The 19,733-nt window shown below is 36.0% G+C and overlaps 1 protein-coding gene across 1 annotated transcript; it reads right to left on the bottom strand.

Moving 5' to 3' along the window:
- Positions 1-302: 302 nt before the first annotated feature.
- LOC149843386 (uncharacterized) lies at positions 303-17,718 on the bottom strand. Its single transcript, XM_089999754.1, has 8 exons — positions 17,217-17,718; positions 3,716-3,880; positions 3,534-3,626; positions 3,345-3,460; positions 2,779-2,877; positions 2,395-2,700; positions 2,145-2,309; positions 303-890 (listed from the first exon to the last, which is right to left on the bottom strand). Exons 1-8 carry the CDS (start codon positions 17,571-17,573, stop codon positions 605-607), a joined length of 1,587 nt encoding a protein of 528 aa, XP_089855880.1. The 5' UTR covers positions 17,574-17,718; the 3' UTR covers positions 303-604.
- Positions 17,719-19,733: the final 2,015 nt, after the last annotated feature.

Here is a 19,733-nt window from a genome sequence, read left to right as displayed (position 1 = left end):
GTGGAGTATGAAAATGATAATATGGCCAACTAAATTAGGAGATAAAGTATGATTTGCCCCCTGTTAAAGGCCAATGATAGAAGTCCCTGTGAGACACCTTCTAAGTAGATGGATGGTGAAAAACAGCAGCAAGATACCTCCTGTCCCCCCCTCACACACACACAGAGTATACAAAGTACAAACTACACATTTAACCGCATACATGATGTGATTTGTTGATGATAATCCCAATGAACTAAACAAACTTGAGAGCCAATTGCATGCATGTCTGCTCAGCACAGATAGATATAAATCCGATGGCATAGTAAAAATACATTTCCCCAGCTTTTATTATAAATAAAAATGAAGACATCAGTAATCTCATTGCAAGGAGTAAAAAAAGACATTCTAGCAGAACAATTTCGGTAACGTCCTCGCTTACCCCAACCCATGTAATTACTAACAGCACATATTTTGGAGAACATTGAGTGTCAATAGATTCATCGCAATGCTACACAAATGAGAGAACTTAGATTGACCGCTCACTAATCCAAAAACCCAGGCTTCTTTCCGTCAGGTTCTTTACCTGAAAAAACAGAGGCAAAAGCAAAGATGATAGGAAGTGTTAGGATGAACTTGCTGCCACCTTCTTGCGAACTACCCTCTTTCGACGTGTCCTGTTTGCTGCTGTCGTCTGTGTGGAGTCCTCATTGCCCTGCTTGATACCAAGAAGTCCAAGCCTAGATACTATGGCACTCTTGGAAATGAACCATTTTGAATCAGGTTTGCTATCAACGCCATCTGCAGGTCTCTCATAAGCCTTCAACAGGTTATAGGATTGAAGAAGAGGATCAACCTCCACTCCTAGCCACACAAGCCGAGATGTTTCTCCAAGCTTGATATTCAATAGCCTGCATTAATGGGGAAAAACATAATGTCTTTCATCCATCCATTTCACTAGTCACAATAAACACAAAAAGAAGTCTTTTAAACACAATTGTTTTCTATATTATCGTCTTCACTGATCACAATAAAGTAAGAAGAAAATCTCATTTTTCCCTTAACCTATGAAATAGGACAATGACACTCAAAGAAATTATGCAAAAAATCAGTAAACAATTTATGAAATTTTAGATGCATCATATAACACAATATGCCTACATTATATTTGCATATAAGTTTTATCCATAGGTAACCAGAAAAGCTGAATGATTGCATTGAAAAACACTTCATGAGCTATTAAGTTGACTGTTGTTTGCATGACAATACCCAAATCCTATAAAAACATGATTTTCTGTTATGACCCCACCCCAGCTAGCACCAGCAGCTAGAATGTAAAGTGACGTAAAAGGCACACCCTAACATTGCAATGCATTTGATTGCACAAAATGACAACATAAACTTACCTACATCTCTAATAAAATACATAAAAGCAAAGGGAGAAAATATGAAGAGCAAACGGTAACATTAGATTTGCTCAAATCTCAGATCAGAAGGATCAGATTTGGTTAGAGGACCACAGCAAACTGAGGCATTTCAGATATAATCAGATACCCATTTTTTGGCTCAAATTTTAGGAAAAACCCGTGTATATTAAGATCCTCATATCTCAAACCTAGCCCACATATTTGAGATGTAAGACATTCAAACATGCCCTCAGCATTTGTAGTAAGCAATTTATTATACCGTGGATCCCAAAATGGAGTTAAACCACAGCCTTTGAAGTAGTAAGCATGCTTTAGTAATTTATTATACCATGGACCCCAAAATGGAGTTAAAACGGAGATGGAAATATGTACAACCAATGAAGCTGAAGATGCAGCCAAAAGCATGAGATTTTCACAGGGAAAGAGATTATCAGCAACCAACTAGTGGCCGTCAAAATCTTATAAGCAATAAGAGCGCACAACATGAAACCGCCTTATGGTACGTCATAGTTCTTAGCCTATGGATCTAATTATATTATTTATCTGTTAAGTAAAAACAAAGTTACAAACATGAAGCAATAATTTATAAACATATACATTAAAATTTTTGACATTGACTAATGAGAGTACACTTAAGTTCATACTATAATCTGATAGTGACGAAACCATATATTCATCCAGAAGCATCAAATGACAACAGGCAGCTAAAAAATGTCCAAAGTAGTAACACAAGTTTACCTGAATGCAGTGCCGAAAAACATCACCACTCCAAGAACGTCAAAGTGATTATACATTGCTCTTTCTACTCCATGTAGAAGTTGATACCGCAGATTTGCGTAAAGGCCTAAGAACGCCCCATAACCAAGAGCATTTGTACTGATAGTAGGTAACATCACTGATATCCTGTAATAAATGCAAGAACTGTAAATATATGAAGATTCCATAAATTGGAGTAAATACTATCAGCTAAAGAGAGAAAAGGAAATACCTCCCCTCTTTCTTTGAGGCAAAAAGTTTTGATAAACAACCTTGAATTGCTCCACCAGCCACTCCAACCGTGCATAATTGTGCAGCTTTATAAAGGAATGAATGAATTCTTTTCTGTAAATCAAATTCTCGAAGAGGGTAGCTCTTTTCAAAGATGTTGTTGGGAAGTTTCTGCAAGGTATTTTGCAAATCAAATCGGAAAGTATTTCCATATGAACGACAAGGAGCAAGTGACCAAACGATCACAGCATTACAGGCTGAAACTGTCAAGATGTTAACAAGTGCAAGATCCCACTCCTTCTTCAGCCTGAAACAAGAGCCTCATCAATGATGGAATACAAACAAGTAAATTCATTAAAGGAGGGTTCAGAAACAAAATCAGTACCTTCCCTTGCGATTCTGGACCTCCCACCAAGCAGTGCAACCAATTGTAGCAACTTGTTCAAGAAGCATTTTATACAAGAACGATGGATCGGCAATCATTCTTCATGGTTTAAAAATAAAATTAGAAAAGCTAAGGTAATTCAATAGGCACTCAGGTAACAATCCTAATTGAAGTTTCAGCTTTTTTTTAACTCAATGGACTTGAAAAATACCAAAAACACAATGCTGAAAAAGTGACCTAGATATATCAAACACAAGACAAAAGGTACAACTGAAAAGCAAAAAGAGAATGAATCTCATGGAAACAGCAACAAATCAATTGGAATGATGTCAATATCTCAGATTCAGTTTTTGTCAATGGACTTTGCAAAAATGATAGCCAAACAACACCATTAAAAGTTATATATCAGTCATTAAAATTTTATTTGACAGGGGAGAGAGGTTGTTAGTGTTTGTGGGGTGGACAAAGACAAAATGAAACAGAAGGTTTTCTCCAATTTCTCAGGTTGCACGCAACAGTCACAAACTCAAACTAACTAATTCTTAAACTTAAAATATAATAAATACCTGCCAATGAAAGCTCTAGATACTGCCCGAGGGAGAGCCCTTGAAATAAACCTTGCAGTGGTTGGCCTGGCAGTGATTGATAAGAACTTTACCATCTGAGCAGAGCTAACCAAACCCTAAAGAAAATAAGGTCAGTTTCCATAAGCCACTTTCAAATCCTGAACAAGTACAAAGAATCAAAGACTTCACCATTTCATAGGCTTGACGAAGCCCAGAAGGCAAATGCATAATTGTCTTAGACCACTCTTGCAGAACTGCATCTACAAACTTCCTATCAAAAAGCTGGCAACAAGAACTCATGTTAGTTCTGAATACTTGATTAAGCACGTTACACATAATTTATTCTTACAAATAGACAAGAACCAACAAACCTCTTGAAGAACAAGCCGCCTTCTAAACCATCCTCCTTCATCTCCTTCATCACCATCTTCAAAATCACCAAAATAGTCATCATCATCACCACCATCATCACCTCCATCACCACCACCATGACTATTATGCTTCCCGATATTGCCACCACCACTGCCATCTGCTAACTACAATAGCACATATACATCATACAAGATAATTACTGAAGAAACTATGCCATTTGATATATAATAAATTCATAATGGAAAGATTGAATGAATCTCTAGGTATTTGTGTCATTGGATGAAAAAAATAATCGCAATATTAAAATTGGAGCAGTGTAATTTCACCACAAAATTCTGACAAAGCAACAAAAGCCATTAACACATTTGATTTAGATTCAACAGGTTTTATATTGATTCAAACACAAATCCGCTTGAAACAGTACAAATTTCACCACAAAAATTCGACAAAGCAAACAAATGGCCATTAACACATTTGATGAAGATTCAACAGGATCTATAGATCCAAACACAAATCCCTCCAATCATGATGGGTTCATTTAAAGAACATACAATTGTTCCATAGCAAAGGAGTATGACAATATCTATCACCTAAAACAAATTTCTCCAGCAGACATCCAACCGATCTGAACAGCATATGTTCATTTTAAAGCAACTCAATGTAAGCACTTCTCATGAAAAAAATTGTCACGGTCATGAAATTGAACTTCTTCCTTTTTCATAGCAGTGTCTCTGTCATGCTGAAAATGTTAATGACATGGTGGTGTAGGACTAGAGAAATTGATGGACCTGCATTCATGAAGTAATGATATGCTAAGATGGTTAACACTACAAGACAAATTAACATGCATGTGCATGTGCACACACACACACACATACTCAATAACTCGTACGCATACAAAGTCATCAGTATATGTTCTTTCCTGATGTTTCACAAGCTATTTACTTTAGCATGACACAAGGAGGAAGAAATTTCCTCAAAGGTGTCAAATTGGAGGGAGCTAGCCTTGAGAAGATGATGAGTGCCAAAAGCAAAAAAACAATGGCACTTGGTGTGGCTTTGATGCTCTTCTCCAGGTGACATTACTTTTAATTTTAAGGAAAGAAACAAGTGTCATTATAATGAATCCATGAAGGACAGCAAGGGGAAAGGAGTCACCAACTACTGAAATAGCATAAGTAACAAAAGAGATGCCTATGAGATGAAGATATCGCCATTTCCAATATGATAATTCACATATCCATGACACATTTAGATTATAGAACCATCTCACACAAATATTAATATGTTTGATGCAAATAAGACAACCATACTTCCTATAGTGAGAGAGCCTTGAATGTTGAGCCATACAGTCCTCTACATCAAGAAACGGTACAATCTCCATGCCGTAAGATGATCTATGACCACACAATTTAATCCCTTTGTATGATGGGATTCCAATGTCTCTGTTCCCCACCACACGTATGTCTATACTTCGGTCATGCAAGCATCAAGAGTCCATGGAAGAAGGTGCATCAGCCATATAAATGCCAAAGATTGCCAAAATTGATCATGCTGAACACATCTAACAGGCTAGATTGAGTCAAAAAACTTCAATAATGAGATTCCAACTAGATTATAGGCATAGTTGAATATATATATATATATATATATATATATATATATATATATATATATATATATATATATATATATATATATATATATATATATATATATATATATCATAGCCATAAATATCAGTCTCGGCTATACATCAGCAAGCCAAATCCCGTGACAATAGAGGTTGCATTGATAAATCTCGGGAAAATCATAGAAAAATCTCAGCACTAAAACCATATAAAAATATAAAAAATAGCAAAAATAAGTAAGAAAAGAATATGTTTACACTTTACATAATAAAGTTATTGTAGAAATGTAAATAAAAGTAATAAAAATATTGGAATACAAAAAATATAAAAGAAAGAACAAGAAACATATTCAAAATAGAGAAAAGAAATATAAAAGTAAAAGTGAGTGAAAATATCATGATACTATCATGATATTATCACAATAAACATTAATTTGAAATGCTCGTGATACTTTACCTTCAGTATCGTTTACCCATTAAAAAGATAGATATAGATAATATGTTAAAAATATAGCCAATATTTTGGATATATATATATAGAGAGAGAGAGAGAGGTGGGGTTGATTCTGTACACTTGTGTGCATAGGCAGCCCTATATACTCTAGAAACTGGCGAAGTTAATAGCATTTCAAAGGGTGTGATGCCCTCTACCCATATTTGGTCTTATCACAGCTCGTAACTGGCCATAAAATGTTTAGTCTCAAGAATGCCTTTCGCTACAATAGTTGAGAAGATTTTGGACTCAAGCTGACCTGAAACAATACACTCCATGTCTTGCATCCTTCCAGTATCAGATTATCTGTAAATCATCAGGGTGGCACCATCCATGCTGGCTGGTGCGACCCTGACAGTTGCAGCCAATCTGATACTGTGATGTGGCCAGAAAATGCTACTGTACCATCCTAATACACTCAAGTGTACAAAACATTTTCCCATATATATATATATATATATATATATATATGTGTGTGTGTGTGTGTGTGTGTGTGTCTATGTCACATGGGTGTGGGTGCGGGTGCGGGGATTCGGCACTTCCAAAAAACCCGGGTGCGGGGGTGCGGCAGGGGCAAAAATGTATATATATATATATATAAAGGGGGTCGGGGGTTCCCCGACGCGGGTTTTTCTGCTGATAGTTGCTGTCAGCAGAATTTTTTTAAAAAAAAAATCGCAGCCTTGACAGACAGCTGCTGTCAGCAGAATTTTTTTTAAAAAAAATCGCAGCCCTGACAGACAGCTGCTGTCAGCAGAATTTAAAAAAAAAAAAATCGCAGCCCATTTCATAGGGCAAATTCTTTTTAAAAAAAAATCCAAAAAAAAAATGGACCTAAATGATCCTGGGTGCGGTCAACACACCCAGGATCGGGTTGACCGCACCCGGTGCCGCACCCGCACCCGCGTCGAGTCGCGTCGACGCGGGTGCGACACCCTGCTAGCCGAATCCCTGTGACACAGGTGTGTGTGTGTGTAGAAAGTTGGTGATAGTAAATGCCAAGAGTTTGTTCTTAATCAGTGTTATAAAAAACGTGCCTTGCCTTGAGGCGCTGCCCTCTGTGCCTCAAGGTGCAAAAAAAATTACAAAAAGTTTTCTGAGACAATCAACAAAGTTTTTGTAGGTTAATCTCATATATTTTCCAGTTATTTCAGTTATGTAATAAGTTTCTTAGTATATTACTATATTTTAACTTTTGTTGGTTAATCTCGTATATTTTTCAGTTATTTCAGTTATGTAATCGGTTTCTTAGTATATTTTATCTTTTGTTGGTTAATCTCATATATTTTCCAGTTATGTAATCATTGTTTTAGTTACTTTTATATGTTAATCTCATATTTTTTAGAATAATCTCATATATTTTAACTTTTGTAGGTTAATCTCATATATTTTCCAGTTATTTCAGTTATGTAATCAGTTTCTTAGTATATTTTAACTTTTTTTGGTTAATCTCATATATTTTCCAGTTATATAATCAGTTTTTAATTACGTGTATATGTTAATCTCATATTTTTTAGTACTTATTTGAGATTTTCTATTTCTTATTGGTTGTTATTTCATCAATAAAGCATTTCTTTCTTTATTTGTATTTTTAGATATTTTTTTATAATTTTTTTAAAGTTTTCAAAAAAAAATGAGGCTTACACTTTATGCCTCGAGGCTTCCCCGCCTCACCTCAGTTTTTGGTGGAGCGCCCCGCTATGCCTTAACGCTTTTCACAACATTGTTCTCAATTAAGATGATTATATATTTTAATTACTGCAAAAAATTTACAAGTCTCAAATCCTAGTCATTGCCTTGTTTACTTCACGTGGCAGACAGAACAAACAAAATTTATTGGGAGAAAAGATCATTTATCTCGTTGTGATGCTCAATAGGAAAGATGTATAATGTTCTCTATGGCACAAAAGACAAACAAATGTTAAAGGATGAAAAATTAAGGAAGCACAAAATGAATGTGTATAAGATATAATTGAGGATGACGCTAATGAGTGAAGAAGAAATGGATGAAGGAGAAAAAAAACACATAAAATGGAATAGAAATAAGACCAACAATGAACACGAAAAGAAGAAGCTCCAACTGTTGGATTGAGGATTGCTCATGTATGTCACGAACTGAAGTATATGCCTTGATGTGCTACTTATGGCAAGAGAACACTTAGAGAATATAACCTCTTATGGGTCAACACATAAAAACACAAGAATGAGCTACTAAAGGCTGAGAACACGTAATAAAAATAATGGATATTATTGGGGAATAATCCCTTTTAGAATTCCTTATAAGAGAGAGGGGTCTCACTCCTTTATATACAGAGAGGCACTAGAGAGTCGTTGGGTAGAGTCCCGAGTCCCAACGACTCTATCCTAATTCCCCAAAAGCCCTCATGGCTGGGAATATTTATATTTCACAAAAAGAAAGAATACAAAAAATAAAGATAAAATACATTAGTTTCAGATTTACATGTAAAAAGACCAAAATACCCCTAACTAACATATGTAAACATATATGTTTACGTTAACACTCCCCCTCAAACTTACGGTGGGATCACCGAAAGTTTGTCCAACAAGAAATAAAACTTTGGAGAAGGCAAGGCTTTGGTGAAGAAATCTTAAAGCAGATATCTGAAGTCACGTATGGTAGTGAAATGGTCATTTTCAAAAACTCTTCTCGAACATAATGGCAGTCTATCTCAATATATTTAGTGCGCTCATGAAAAGTATGATTTTCAGCAATGTAGATTGGACTTTTGTTATCACAGCATAGTCTTGATGGCTACATCACAATTACTCCCATATCCTTGAGAAGATGCCTTAACCATACAATTTCAGTTGTAGTAGTTGACATGGCTCGATATTCAACTTCTGTAAATGATAGAGATACTTTTTGTTGTTTTTTACATTTCAACGATATCAGAGAATCTCCTACAAAAATACAAAAACAAGTTGTTGAGCATATTTCATTTGGGTCTCCCCCCAATCAAAGTCAGGATAAGCAATTAAATTAAGAGAAAACGAAGATAAAATAATTCTTTAGAAGCAAAAATTTTCAAATATCTAATAATACACATCCCAGCACTCGTGCACAGAGGTAGGAGAGTGATGAAATTGACTGGCCGGGTGAACTGCGTGTGTTATGTTTGGTCGGGTAATAGTCAAGTATGTTAATGCTCCAATTTTCATCTTTGCATTTATCACTTCAGGAATATTTACTCTTTTGTCATGAGTAATTTCAGACATGTCAACAATTTCAACTGCAAATTTGGATTGAGACATACCCTCGAGGGGAATATGCAACCTCAATCCCTAAGAAAAATCTGAGAAAACCAAGGTCAGTCATTTCAAAACTTTGCTTGAGAATAAATTGAACTTGATATACTCCTTGTTTATCTGCTTCAGTTACGATCATATCATCAACATAAAGTAATAAAATAATACTACCTGCAGTGGAATTCTTAACAAACAAATCAATATCAGTATAACAAAAAGTATATCCAAGCTTAATCATAACAAAACTAAAGCGATCATATCAAGATTTTGGAGCTTGTTTAAGAGCATACAAAGCCTTTTTAAGGTGTAGAACTTTTTCCATATGAACATTATATTTAGGAGGTGGATCCATATATACTTCTTTTAAATCATCATTTAAAAATGCATTTTTAACATTCATTTGATAAATTGGTCACTTCTTAGCAGGGCTAATGAGAATTCTAACCATAGTCATACGTGCTACAGGAGCAAATGCTTCATCGTAGTCAATACCATATTCTTGAGCATATCCTTTAGCGACTAACCTATCTTTATGTCTCTCTAGAGATCCATCACTTTTAGTTTTGACTTTAAAAACCTACCTACATCCTACTGATTTCTTGTTGGTTGGTATATTAGACAATTCCCAAGTTTGAGATTTTTCTATGGCTCTAATTTCTTCACTCATAGCATTTTTTCACTCAGGAGGTTCTAATTTATAAGGCTCTAATTTCAGACATGTCCTTTGCTTGATTATATGTGGAAGGTTCAAAGTATGAATATTTTTTTGCTAAACAAGCTTTACAGTGAGGTTCAAAATATTCATATGGCACAAATCTATTTGGAACTCTATGTGGTCTCTCTGATTGCTCAATTCTTGTGTTTTCTTGTTCTTCTATGGTTGAATATTTTTCAATAACACTTAGTTGTTCATTATCTTGCCTTCTTTGATATTCAATAACATTTGGATGGTCGTGGGGCTTAGTAGTTTGAGATTTGTTGCAAGTTATCTCATTAATGTCTTCATTTAGTGGGGATATTTCTAAAAATTTATATTCACTTTGGACAGGGACAAAACCATTTTCTTGTTCTAGAAATGTGACATCATTAGAAATATAAAGTTTGCTATTTTTTGTATCATAACACCTAAATCCTTTTTTGGATTTCTCCATATCCTAAGAATATACAAGGAATTGCTTTAGAAGATAATGTATCATTCTTATGGGTGAGAACAAAGCATCTACACCCAAACACCCTTAGTCTAGGATAATCAGGAGAGACATTATAAATTTTTTCATATGGTGAAAGATTTTGATTTTTTGAAGAGGGTAGTCTATTTATAAGATACACAGAGGTGAGAGCTCTTTTCAACCCAAAAATATTGGGAAACATTTTTAAATATGAGAAGAGTTTTAGTGGTCTCTATTATGTATCGATGCTTTCTTTCGGCCAAACCATTTTGTTGTGGCGTATTAGCACATGACCTTTGATAAAATATTCCATTTTCTTTTAAATATTATTGAAAGTCATTAGATATGTATTCACCACCCCCCGAGTCAGAACGAAAAATAGATATATTAGACTTTAAAAGATTTGTCACTAGCTTATGAAAATTTTTAAAATTTTCAAATACTCCATGTTTATGTTTAAGAAAATATATTCAAGTATAGTGGGAGTAATCATCCACAAAAATAACATAATAAGTGTATCCTCCTTTGGAGGCAAGAGGGGCAAGACCCCAAACATCAGAATGAATTAATTCAAGCGGTTTAGTAGCAGAGAAAGACCTCTCTTGATATGGAATTGATTTCATTTTTGCAAGAATATAATCGGTACAAGAGATTTGTTCATTACAAAAAATCCTCAAATGAGGAACATTGGATAATTTACACATACTAGGGTGCCCTAGTCTTTGATGCCACAAAACTTTATCCAATTTTTTAACATTAAGGGAAAAAGTCTTGACAAAAATTTTCAATTGATCCATATAGTATAAGTCTTCTTCTTTATGCCCTTCCCCAATCTACCTCCCGGACTAGAGATCTTTTTATTAAGCATTGGTTAGAAGTGAAGGAGACCCTACATCCATGATCAGTGATTTGAGAAACAGAAAGTAAATTTAAATTTAGTTTTGAAACAAATCTTATTTGAGAAATATTAAAACTAGGACATTTTTCAAAATTTTCAATTTCATTAAATATCAAGAGAGGTTTCATCGACAGTGCAAACATTTCTTTTACTAGTAGAACTTCTACAATTGGAAAGTATAGATTTATCATATGTCATATAAAATGATGCACTCGAGTGTAATATCCAAGAAGTCATACCTGAAGGAGAAGAAGAAGAGACATCGACATCGATCACAGATTGTCCTTTTTGAGTAAAGGTTACAAAGCCTCCACGAGTTGAGAAGGAAACATGTTCGAAATTGATTTGCTTGAAAAAACTTGGTTAACTTGTAAAGTACCAACCGAAGCAACCTTCTTTTCATCTTTGTTCTTGAATTACGGACAAAAGGGTTTAATATATCCCGGTTCCCCACAATTATGGAAAAAAATATCTTATCTTTTCCTTCCATCTCTTTTTTCTTCATACATGCGATTCTTCTCATAGTTATTGTTTTTAGAAAAGTATGGGGTTTGTATGTATGAGTGTTGGCACCCGGTTTTGAAACGGCCAACACATTATCCTTAGCTTCTTTTGCTTCATTTTGAGACCTTAATCTAGTCGCTTCTATGCAAACTTGAGCTAAAACCTCTTGAATAAGAAGAAGCTCGTCTTGTCTTCTATGTATGATATTGCTAATCATTTGTTTAAACTCGGGTCGCAACCCTCTCATAAATTGAAAGAATTGTTTATTGTTTATTGTTTATTTGGTTCTTTCTAATTTGAATATCATTGAGAGTTTCCCAAACGGTCTCTAACTTAGCCACTTGATCTTACAACTTCTTTAAAGAGCCAAAGTACTCTCTAATACTCTTGTCTCCTTGTTTATAATTGTTTATCTTGTCTTGAAGCTCTCATCGAAATACAATGTCGCATTGAGTATATGTCTATCATGCTTCATTGGCTCTTTCAAACTCTAAAATGGTTTCACATGTATCTTCATTCATACTTCCCATAAATAAGAAAAATACCTTGGGATGAGCAATTTTTCATTCCTTCAAAGCTTTCTTATAACCAATAAGAGCTTTTACATTTTCTTCTCCTTTAAGAACCTCCTCTTTAATGGTTTCATTCTTTTCTTTAATGGATTTTGTGAGAGTGAGTAATGGTTCTATTGCAGAACCATCAACATACTCTCACGATCCTTTACCAATAAGGATTCTTTTGATGGCGGTAGCCCATAAATTATAATTCTTTCCATTAAATTTTATTCAGACTAGCGTCACCACTTCTTTTTCGGCCATAGAACCAAAGAATACAAAGTAAGAGAGAAGAAGAAAGAAGAAGAGAAATAAATACTTGAAAAATATTTCAACTCCTTTTGAAGGACCAATGTCTCTATGCATTCATAAGAAGACCAATCTTCAAGAAGGTTGGTAGGCATGTTTCCCGAGACAAGGCCCAATCTTCACACCACCTCGAAATGTGCTTGATAAAGAATTGAATAATATTAATCAATCGATAGGCTCTGATATCATGTCACGAACTGAAGTATATGCCTTGATGTACTACTTATGGGCAAGAGAACACTTAGAGAATATAACCTCTTATGGGTCAACACATGAAAACACAAGAATGAGCCACTAAGGGCTGAGAACATACATAAAAATAATGGATATTATTAGGGAATAATCCCAGTTAGAATTCCTTACAAGAGAGAGGGGTCTCACCCCTTTATATACAAAGGAGAGGCACTAGAGAGCCGTTGGGATCTACCCAACGGCTAGAAATCTAGCCATTGGGTAGAATCCCAACGACTATCCTAATTCCCAAAAAGCCCTCATGGCTGGGAATATTTATATTTTACAAAAAGAAAAAAATAAAAGATAAAATCATAAAAGACATTAGTTCCAGATTTACATGTAAAAAGACCAAAATACCCCTAACTAACATATGTACAAAAAACATATGTAAACATATATGTTTATGTTAACCGTTAGTCTAGAAGTGCCACTAGAATTGAAACCATTTACCATGTTAATCATGGTATATTTGAAGGTTGCAAGGATATTCTACTTAAAGAGGACTGATTGTTGTCTATTCACATAATCATTTTGAATGAGGGAGCATATGAGTGTGTGGCCATGAGACTGTGTATGTAGTTGCATCACTTAACACATGGGATTGTGTATATATTTGGACAAGAATACTTATTCAATCATTTTCATTGTTCTTATACATCATACATTGTAATAGATAATATTACATTAACATAAAAAATGATGAAAAAGGAAAATTCTTGTAACATTTTCAAAATAGCCTAGTTTAAAAAATATCATGAAATTTTACAATAATATCCCAATATATCATTATATTAAAAAAGTTATTGCTCTTATTTTTTACATTTTAAATAAGATTTTTCTAATTCTTTACCTTTTACATTTTATAATATCTAAGATCTTTTCTTTCCAAGATATAGCTGACATTGATGTACGTTACTGTATTCTTACATATCTCAATTTATATTGTCTGTTATATCACATGGACACAACTAAAAGGATATGGGACAGCTGTTCTTGTTCAGTTTCTAATTAAAAGCAGTATACAGGAGGAAGTTTGGACTTTGAAGTATCCCTGTGACAGATTTTGGGCAGGTAAGTGTGTACAAGTATGGCAAAACAATCAAATTGCATGACTATAATTGATAATAGCTGAAGAATACAATGTTTATGATTTGAAATAGTACTAAGTGCTAGTCAATCACTTCGATTGTTCTAATATATCTTGCCACCCACAAATTCAAACTGGGTGCTTCTCATTTCATAACAGCAGTTAGCCTTTCTTATTAAGTTATAGTTTTTCTTCAAAATGTAAACTACTTCTTGGCTAATTAATTTTTGTAGTCAACCCTACTTTTTATATGTTTCTTTATATGCTTTACATGTTTTCATTGTTTTACAATTTGATCTGGTAAGTTATAGGGCAGAATAAAGTAAGTTATTCTACGCCTTAAAGGTTCATATTTTATAAAATTTCAAAAAATTGTCTCAGCTGAGCCAAATCCACTGTCACCAGGGTATGGGTGCAGGTACGCGTACGGCAATTCCAAAAAATGTGGGTACAGGGACACGGCTATATATATATATATATATATATATATATATATATATATATATATATATATATATATATATATATATATATATATATATATATTGGTAATGATAAGGTGCTCCTGGAGTACCTACTCCCACCTAATAGAAACTTTAGATTTTCAAAATTCTTTTTTGTTGATCAGACCCTGTAGATATGATCTATAAGCATTAGTTAGTAGAAAACAAGTTTTGGATCATGTGATTATAGCATACATGTATGCTTTTTAAGACCTTTAAAAATCAATAGCTCACAATGTATCAAAATTTCATGACTTAAAAAATCCTATTTTATGTCCCAAAAATATGATCCAAAGCATGGTTCCTATCAAATAAACTATGTTGAGTACATCCATAAGGTTTAATTGAGAAGATACAACCTACAACCATGATTTCTAGTATGTGGGAGTAGGTACTCCCGGAGCACCGGAGCATTACTCTCTCTCTCTCTCTCTCTCTCTCTCTCTCTCTCTCTCTATATATATATATATATATATATATATTAAATATCACATAAATACAAAATAAATTCAAAATAAACTGAATATAATCTAAACATATATGCTATATCTAAAAATATATATTATATACTGAAAATATAAAGTTATAAACTGAAAATATAATTATAAATTAAATACAAACTTGTATGTATAGAGGGTAAAATGGCATGTCGACACAGGTACGGAGGGAAAAATGGAGTGTCTGTGTACCATAGCAAATCCAAATCCATCTTTGACTGGGTCTATGAATGCAGATCTAGGTTTAAGTCTAGGACTATAGATTCAAACTAGAAATAACTTAACTAAACAGGCCAAGTCTAGATTGGTACAACAATTTTAAATAAATGAAGGAATCAAGTTGGGCCCAGCTCTAACGAAAGTATGCTTGACCAGATCCCAATTGGTTTCCTTATAGAAACCATGCTTAACATGTTTTCTTAAATACACTTCAGTCCTATCTCAAAAGAAGGAACACGGATCCATCTAATAAACTATGGGTATGTTGCCATTTTTTCAGGTATCTGTCATGATTGTCATTGCATCCCCTTATAAGACTGTCTGATCTGGGATATCTTTGGCCACCAACACTACATCCTACTACTGGTTATCCACGATAAGGTGCCCCAAAAAGCAGCACCAAGACACAAGGTGTATCATTTTGTGGCTACTCCTTCTGGAATCCCAGCCACAATAACATCAGGGTCTGCTGCCTGAGCCTGAACCTCCAGCTCACTCTTTTGAGAAAGTCCAAACACCAATATTTTGTTTGACAGGCAGCTAGCTAAGTAGAATCCTAGAAGAGGGATATAGAGAGATGTTATGCCGAGTGACAAATAGCAAGCAGGAAAGAATGATTATAGCATTTTGATCAGTGTGTAAAGACAATTTTTTCATGAGTGTGTCTGTACCATGGTAACCGGAAGCTTCTACCTATCTTGAGAAGCTTGATTCCTAGGAAGCCACATTGGAAGCTGGAAAATAATCGCTTTTGAAACTCAGTTCCATTATCATGGGAAGTACGCTTCCAAAGACATCAGATATCCAGCACAAGAATTAAAAATATTACTGAAAAAACAACACATTTACATAATGAATGAATTGTGATTCCTATAATAGCTAACCACAGGTGATCTATTTTAATTAGATTAAAGAATAAAACTTAAATGACAATATATCTTCTATAATTCCGTGAAACGTCATGCAATTTTAAATAAAACTTCTTAATTCAGTTTTAATAGTTCTTGTTCATTTCTTGTTTCCTACTTCACATGTACATGTGAACCCCTCGCTTCTCTTTTGTATTTCTCAAATTGTTTCTCAATTTCACTTCTCTTTTTTGCAATCTTGATTATAGGTGTTCCTTGACTTTGAAATCAATGCCTTCTTGTATGCCTACGTGAGGCCATCTACCTAGATATCAGTGTTCTCACTTTTTTCACTTGTGTGAACTAACAAATATGAGCAAAAAAATCCTATTGACGTCAACAATTTCTTAAAGCTAGAAATATGGTTACATTCATTTTGGTGCAGCAAATACATAGCCAACTATCCAAAACTCTTTCTCCTAGAGAGAGAGAGAGAGGGATGAAGATGAATAATCATCGACCAGAAGGGCCCTATTACAGTCAAATTACAAGTGTTTAAATAATGATGCGTGCACTCATGAGTCATGGCTTCACACCGAAGGTTCACAATTAAACCAAACCTTGCATGACAGGCAATCCTATATAACTGACTGGAAAAATACAGACAAAATCAAAGAACAACCCAAAACAAGGTAGCTGAACGATGTACTTTAACAAACACAAACATGCAATCAAGCGGCACATGCTAACAATATAATCATCCACTCCTTCAACAGAACATGCTAGAGCACAACTTACAATTCCATTCCTATAATTTTCAAAAGGGTAAGAAATTCCAACGATGCACAATCATTCTTAAAACAAGACAATGCTAACCACCACGACCATCACATTTCTTTTAAATCTTCATACCGCTAAACAATCACCAGAACATTATTGTCACCAAACCACGAACCCATGTTGCTCACATTCACCATTTCGCACTTTATCATCACAACCAACAAACAAGAACCAATCCTTTGCATTTAGACCCATTTATTTTTTTAAGATCAGACGTTCCGACCATTTTTTCTTTTATCCATAGCCACCTCTGGACCCAATCCTTCATTGAGGATGCCATTTCAACCATTTCCAGATCAAAAAAATCTAAAATCCTACTTCCACCTTACCAACATCGCTAAACACATATATTCCCAATTAATTTCTTCAAATACACTGCCAACATAACAAGCATAAAAAAAGTCCCAAAAAGGCAAAAAGAGATATCAACAAAGAGAGGCGGACTAACCTGAGGGCCAACTTTCGACGTCTTCTGCGCCATATCAAGCTTCCCTTTCTCGAGGGTCACGGTGCCGAACGCCCCGTACTCCCGCTGCTTCATCACCGGCACCACCATCACCGAAGAAGACGACGATGAAGCCGCCGAATCCGACCCACCCGTCGAGATCTTCCAGCAGCGCTCCAGCGCCTCCCTGGGGTCCGTCTCAACGACGGCCCTGATCCTGCGCGAGGAACGGAACCCCAATCTCCTCGGGACGACGTGAATCGAGGGAAGGGAAACCCATTCTAAGGCCAGCGATCGTGGGGGGTTGCCGGAATTGAGGGGCGTGACGAGCGACGCTGGAGACAATGAGGAGACACACATCTCGCCGCCCTCTTCAGAAGGAAGGACTCACACACATAACCTCTTTGGAAGACTCACACGAAGGGCGCAGAGTAAAACTAGGGTTAGGGTTTTCGGGAAACCTCTGGCTCGCTGTCTCCCTCTCTCGCTCTGTTACAGAGAGGGCGATGGCGCAAAGAGACGTTTGAAGGGCGTCGTCCCAATCCTTTTATACACACCCAATCCGGATGGACTGTGGAAAACTCACGTTCTTGTATTTACGAATATGCCACACCATCTCATTTCGGACCCTCTTGGTCCAGGATCCGGTATATGGGTCCTGTAGGTAAGCTCAGACCCAGACCAAACGCTAAAGGGTCCAGGTATGGCGACAAATAAGAAGACTCAGGTCTGGACCCAAAGGTCCGATTAATACATGGACCCGGTAGTTTGTGAAATTTTATACCAGATTTGGGCCGGACCCAAGTTTTGATTAAGACCCACAAATTTTTAATGTAAAAGTAATAAAAAATATTATTTTATCAGGTTTGGGTATGGTTTCTCTTGTAGTAGATCTGATTAGACCCAAGTTTAGACCTGATACCATACCCAAAAATCTGGTCTAAGTCTGGTTTCACATGGTCTAAACCAAACCCGACTCGTTGACACCCCTACCTCTATAACCATAGTCGTCTCATGTCAGGTGACAAATAGGGATGGCAATGGACAGGGATGGGGGACAAGGTCTTCACCCCCGCTTCGTCTCGAAATCATGACCTCCGGTTTCATGTCTTCCATCATCTGTCCAAACGGGACGAGGTAGGGCGGGTCATGTTTCTCCTAGGTCCAATGCCATCCCTAAAGAAGGATCAAGGATGGGACAGGGCAGGGCAAGGCAGAGATTGGAGACGGGAACAGGGTAGGATGGGGAAAAGTGTAAGTCCATCCTTGCATGGGTTTTGATTTTAACCTCCATCCCCGGTAAGGCAGGGGTGGGCCTGTTTTCCCTGGGTCCACTGCCATCCCTAGCTAGGAAGAAATTTAAATAAGGTAGAATGTCATGCATACTTTGTCAGTGTGCTGCTGAATATGAAAGATGATTAGGTGCAGCAACACATTAAAAGTGTGCAATCACATTGCACCTCTCCTCGCTAAGAAGGCAGAGCCCAGCCTTGTGAGGATATATGAGCTTCTTTTCATTGTGATAAAAGTACCTTCTTTTGTACTTTGGATTTGGAGTGTCTATGGTCTGAGTCAAAGGTCCAATACTCGGCTCAGGGTTGGTTGAACAGGACTTGGCTAGCTTGGCCTGGTCGTGCATTATGTAGAGGAGGGTTGTTTGGCGAGGCAGGGGAGTGGGGCTTTTGGCTTTTCTTATCAAGTCAAAGCTTTGATCTACGAGTCAAAGTAGTGCTCTAAGAACTGGACCCTTTGATCGGATAGCCTTAATGGTGGGTTCATGCCACTGGTTCAGCCTAGTTTGAACTTTGAACCCGAGAAGCTAGAAACAGTCGATGCTACCACCAAGCGTACAAAGCTCTTTGAGCCATGCCACAAGTTAAACCCCATATGGCTCATGGTTGAACATATAACCTGCTTCGCTAATTTGGTCTTAAGGGTATGTTTGAATCACTGTCGCTGGCTATAAATGGGACAAAATGAATGCGGGGGACGGTGATTTCAACAAATGTTGGATGCGGTGAATGCTCAGAACCGCAACTGCCACATTCTTAAAAAGGTGTTATTTTTGTAACAGTTAAAAAAAAAACAAGATGCTAAGAACAAGTGTTAAAAAAAAAAGTCGAGGGTAAGGTCTTCGGACTCTCTCTCTCTCTCTCCTTTGCAGCCAAGAAATCACCGGTGCCGGGGTCTTTAACGTTGGGGATGAGGCCGTCATCAAGGTGACGCAAGGCCTGTGAGGTCGATGATGCCAGGCTACCGTCGAGGCAACGCGAGGCCATCAAAGATGAGGCTGCCGGCGAGGTTCCTCATTTTCTTTCTTTCTCTTTTTTTTCTTCTTTTATTTTGAATCAATTTTTTTTTAGGATATTTTTAGGTTTTCATAGTGAGGGTTTTCTTAAATTAAGGGTTTTGTTTGATTTGATTGATTAGAGTTTTCTTCTTGATTAATTTTTTTTTTATTGATTAAGGTTTCTTCTTCTTCATTCTTCTTCCATCAAACAATAAACATTTGTTGGGTTC

This window comes from Nuphar pumila, chromosome 3 (genome assembly GCF_984573655.1).
Source record: "Nuphar pumila chromosome 3, dmNupPumi1.hap1.1, whole genome shotgun sequence".
NCBI lineage: Eukaryota > Viridiplantae > Streptophyta > Magnoliopsida > Nymphaeales > Nymphaeaceae > Nuphar > Nuphar pumila.
This window is presented reverse-complemented; position numbering and strand designations above follow the sequence as displayed.